We start from the raw sequence: 5,417 nt of genomic DNA on the forward strand, positions 1-5,417 counted from the left end.
TTACATCCAGTTTTTACCCTCAACTTAATCCTATCGAGGAGTTTTTTGGTGTGATGAAAAATTTATTCAGAAGGATACAACCACGACCTAATAATCCACAAAAAATGATTAGCATTATTACTGAGATTTTAACAGGTTTTATTGAATACTCTTTTGAAAATTGTTATTCTCACATGCGTGAGTGGGTGTTGAAAGGAATTTAGCGTAAGGAGTTTATGTGATTAAATTATGCTTGAATTTTTTTTCTTAATTTACTGAAAACATTTGAAAAATAAAGTATTTTTATTACGAAAATAATTGTGGACGCGACGAAAATAATTATGGACGGCAACGAAAATAGTTATGCGACGAAAATAATTGTGGACGATACTGTAAATGAAATAGAATCAAATATTATTTGTAATTTAAAATTTTTGGTTTTGAAAGTTCTTCTTGTTCTGTGTTATTCTTTTTTTTTTTATGATTTGATATAAATTCCCGCTTTTTAATTTTTTTAAGAAAATTCGAAAACCAGTTAAAACTGTTTTGTTTTTTTTGGATATATGGAAATTCGAAAAACGGTTTTTCTAAAAGTCGGTTTTTCTATAAACCCTAATAATGGTGGACTATTTAGGTTAAATAATGCTATTTCAAAAATATTAGTAAGATTTCAAAATGAATATAATTAATCTTAATACTTATTAAATTACTTTTTAAAAAGTTATTATATTGAAATAAAAATTAAAAAAATTGTATATCTTTATGGTTGCTAAAAACGGGTGCCTCGGCGCAACACAATTTAATATTATTTAGAGTAACCGTGGCGCAATGGTTAGAGTTCTAGCTCAGAACCAAGAGTTTCGTGGTTCGACGCCAGCTCTAGCCCATTAAGCTACAATTTTTTTAGTCTTTTATTTCGAATTTATATAATATTTGAATTCTAATTTATTTGAATAAATTCTGCTTTTTTAATTACTCATAATTTCTCTTATGAATTTTTAAACGACTTAATGTCATGTTCAAATAAAAACTGCAGAGATGGATATATGAACATAAAGTGTATACAAGATAAAGAGCATAAATTTATTTAAAAAATATAAAGTTTATAAAAAATAAAGAAAAAAAATGTTATAGTTCATGAATTTCAATTAATGGAAAATGAGCGTCATCAGGTTTAGCGAGATCAGATAAGAAACAAGCTGTTCCAGCAATCCCTTCAAAAAGACTATATGGAGCATCTGGAACTCTAGAGTTTGACTTAAACTCCTCGGTTTGCATGAAAGCAGCAAATTGTCGTGCCCTTCGTAAATATTTCTCATCGCGAGTTAATCGAAAAAGTAGAAGAAAAGCGTAACCGTTTCCTAAAACACCGTATAATTAAATATATTACTATAACTAAAATAAATCAACATAATAAAAATGTTAAAAAATAATAATAAAAATATTCAAAAAAATAAAAAAACGTTTACCAGCAATTCCATGACACAAACCAGGACCCTTCCTAAGCAATCCTTTTGCCCAAATAACTTCTCCAGAGCGTAAAGCAGCATCTAAGTACTTATGTTCTTTCCAAATTATATAAGATTTTACTAAAAGATAAATAACACCTGGAGCACCGTGGCACCAATGAATGAGCTCGTTCCAGTCATCTCGAGTTTCATTAGCAACTGGTGGGTAATTACCGTTTTCTTCGCAACGAAGAAGATAATCTACTGACATTTTTATATCTTTTTCAATATCATGTTTAGCCACATAACATGGCGGAAAATTCAGAAGCATTAAAAGTATAGAAGCTAAACCATGCCCAGCACCTAAAAAAAATTCAAGTGAATAAAATAATACCTTAATTGTTTATTGTATTTGCTGAAACGTTTTAAAGTATTACTTTTTTAAATTAAAACTATTTAAATTTTCTGATTATTTTAAAGAAAAAACTTATAGTGATGTAAAGTAATTAAAAAAAAAGAAATTAAAAAGAAAATACAAAAAAAAAACATTTTTTTTTTTAATTCTTGGTATTAACGTACCAAGATATTCTGTTTCATAATAAGAATATAAAAGCGGACATTCGTGGTGGAAATACTGAGACATTCGCCTGCCACTTTCAATTATTACGCTGCACAAAACTTGAATCATGTCATTTGACACTACCATTCTGCGTAAACGCTTATTGATAGTGTACGCAGCAGCTAGATACCCTGCCCTACCTACAAACAACTCATCAGATCCATGCTTAAAAAACTGAATTGGTTCACAATATTTTTGCATACTAAGAAAATCTTGAATACTTTCATTACATTGATTATGAAGACCTGAAATGTGCAAACAATCACACGCATTTTAAAAATAATAAAGCTTTTATTTATAATAAAATACAAAATATAATGAAACAAACAAAGTAAATTAAAGTAACACAATTAAGAAAAATACCTCAATATATTCTGAATATACAAATTAGACACTAGATAATTGGTATAGAGTCTCGGTTCATTGTCTGGTATTAATGTGATACCTTACAGAATCAATATCAAGATCAGTGGAAACTAGATAATCAGTACCAAGTCACGGTTTATCATCTGGTAACTATGCAATACCTTACTGTATTGGTATCGATACCACTAAATACTGGTATCAAAGGCATTGGTATACTGTGTATTGGTATTATGTCGGTATATTTGATACCGATAGTATCATTGGTCTTCACAAGAATTTTAATTTTTTTTAATAAATGATTAGTAATTTGAAATAGTAAATTTATATAAAAACTGAGATGTATATAATTGACTCATTTAGTATGATAGAAATGATATCGTATGACGTCATATATATTATTTAATTTCTCATCTGGTATCATTATTTTAATTTAAATAATTGTGTGGAATCACATCTGTATTTTAATTTCTCATCTGGTATCAATATTTTAATTTAATTAATTGTGACAACCTAATTCTTGCAATATATTGTCTTAAGTTCAAAAAGTTACATCTTCATTTTCTTCTTATCAAGTCTGTATTGTACCATATGGTATTGACATTAGTATATGAGCAATACCACACAATATGAGACCATCATTCGCGGTATTGACTTACACAATACTGATTATCGTGTGTCAAATACAAATGCAATCAAAATAAATTATTCTAACAATATTATTAACAAACAATTGAAAATAAAATAAATTATTTTAACAAGTTATCAACATACAATTAACAAAATACCTAAGGCATCACACACCATGATATTAACTGCATATACCCCAAGATGACCAAGAAGTAATGATGCCCCTATTCCATTTCTGCTAGGGTCCAACTTTTTAATCTCGCTTAAACTGACCTATTCATGTATATTACATATATATAGAACCATAGATGTTAAACTTTAAATATATATGCATATATATATATATTATATATATATATATATATATATATATATATATATATATATATATATATATATATATATATATATATATATATATATATATATATATATATATATATAGATCTATAGTTTGTTGTTTTTGGGAAGAGCGGAAGGAAAAAAGTGATTCTTACGCCAACACATACGTCACTTTTAATTACTTTTGACTCTCATCCAACATTTGCGTGTTGGACGAAAGTAAAAACCATTAATTTAATTACAAATAAATCATTTTTAAAAAAAACCACAAAAACGCAAATTTAATTGACCATAATGTTTTAAAAACATTCTGAATGTTTTTAACAATATAAACAATGTTTTTATTTTATTTTTTTTTACCGTAAATCATGCGCGGAGTGTTGCTACATCGACTATCTTATAGCCTGATTCGCAAGGCAGTGCTGCTACATTGACTGACAAATAGCCTGACTTGCAAGGGAGTGCTGCTACATCGACTGACAAATAGCCTGACCCGCAAGGGAGTGCTGCTACATCTACTATCTTTTAGCCTGACCCACAAGGGAGTGTTGCTACATCGACTGAGGGTTTGGTTGGGGCAGGCAGTCTATCAATTAATAAAACAAAATAATTCCGGTCTTGCATTTTAATTTTTACTTTTTGTCAACAAAATATTGAAAAAACTGTCGGCCAAAATCTCCGGGTTGTGTATATATATATATATATATATATATATATATATATATATATATATATATATATATATATATATATATATATATATATACATATATATATATATACAATGGTCTATTCTAAAATCTGCCCCTGCCTATAATAACATTTCCAAAAAATGTATGCTATGTTTGCAAGAAAAATTTGAAATAATTACTCATTTAAATCAGGAAAATTTATTAAATAAAAAATCTGAATTAATTTCTAACTGTAGGCACGAAAATAAATACCTCTTAAAAAATTATAAAAACAAATGACCAAATTAAACTATCCCCATTCCAAAGAAATTTATTTAATAAATACTTTCTGTAACTTCCCGTTAACCAAAAAAATATAGTAATTAAATTTTTTTACAATAATTTATAACTTCATGTAAAATATTTTTTCTATAAATTTAATTTTTTTTTTGAGATTTAGTAACTCTTCCTGATGATCCAGCAATGGTGAAACTTCAAGTAGAAGAAAAAGTTAGATGAGTGTTTTTTACTAATTTATTATTGCTCTGTTCTTTAAGAACATTGAGCACTCTATTTGTAAAATACACTAACATAATTTACACACACACACACACACACACACATATATATATATATATATATATATATATATATATATATTATATATATATATATATATATTATATAATTTTAATAAGGCAGTCCTGCTACTTCAGAAGGTGCTGCTGTGGAGGCAAAAAAAAAAAAAAAAGAAAAGAAAAGAACATAGCTAAAAAAAACTTTGAATTTTATTTTAACAATTAAAATTTTTCTTAGTTATATTTATTTTTTTGCTATAAATATATATGGCCGAAATGAAAAAGTTGAAAATATGTTGCAAAAAACAAACCATTTTATAAACTCTTATACCAATTGCAATTAATTAACACTTTTCAAATGGGTTTTCTAAATAAGGATGTATAGGAAAATTACATCACCTTTTTCTTAAACCATTAAATATGATAAACAGGGCTTTTACTTAAATTGTTGAAGCAAAAAATTTTTTGCATATGTGACATCACTTTGTGGCAAAAAACTATTTAATTTTTTAAGAAAATTCTTTTTATATATAGAATATATTTTTATGGAATATATTTTAATAAAGACTAAATATAGTAATTACTGTGTTATTTCTTTAAAATTATTTATTTATTACTATTGTAATGATTACAAACTCTCATCCGTGAAGCAATATCTATACCAGTTTTATATATTTTTGTGTGATTGTATGCACCATAATCAAAATTAATCAAAAAATGCAAAATAAATGCAAAAGCAAACTTGATGTATAAAAGTTTTTTTGCCACAAACTGAATATATACAATA

The 5,417-nt window shown here is 26.6% G+C and overlaps 1 protein-coding gene across 1 annotated transcript in view; it reads right to left on the reverse strand.

Moving 5' to 3' along the window:
* Positions 1-1,048: 1,048 nt before the first annotated feature.
* Positions 1,049-5,417, reverse strand: part of LOC100212674 (lanC-like protein 3) — a 13,519-nt gene continuing 9,150 nt past the window's right edge. The window contains exons 3-6 of the mRNA XM_065793793.1: positions 3,198-3,312; positions 2,007-2,291; positions 1,449-1,790; positions 1,049-1,340 (exon numbers count right to left, since the gene is read on the reverse strand). Of these exons, the coding sequence (XP_065649865.1) occupies positions 1,108-1,340; positions 1,449-1,790; positions 2,007-2,291; positions 3,198-3,312 (975 nt within the window). The 3' untranslated portion in view covers positions 1,049-1,107. The remainder of the gene's footprint in view (positions 1,341-1,448; positions 1,791-2,006; positions 2,292-3,197; positions 3,313-5,417) is intronic.

The sequence above is a fragment of the Hydra vulgaris genome, chromosome 03, assembly GCF_038396675.1.
Source record: "Hydra vulgaris chromosome 03, alternate assembly HydraT2T_AEP".
Lineage (NCBI taxonomy): Eukaryota > Metazoa > Cnidaria > Hydrozoa > Anthoathecata > Hydridae > Hydra > Hydra vulgaris.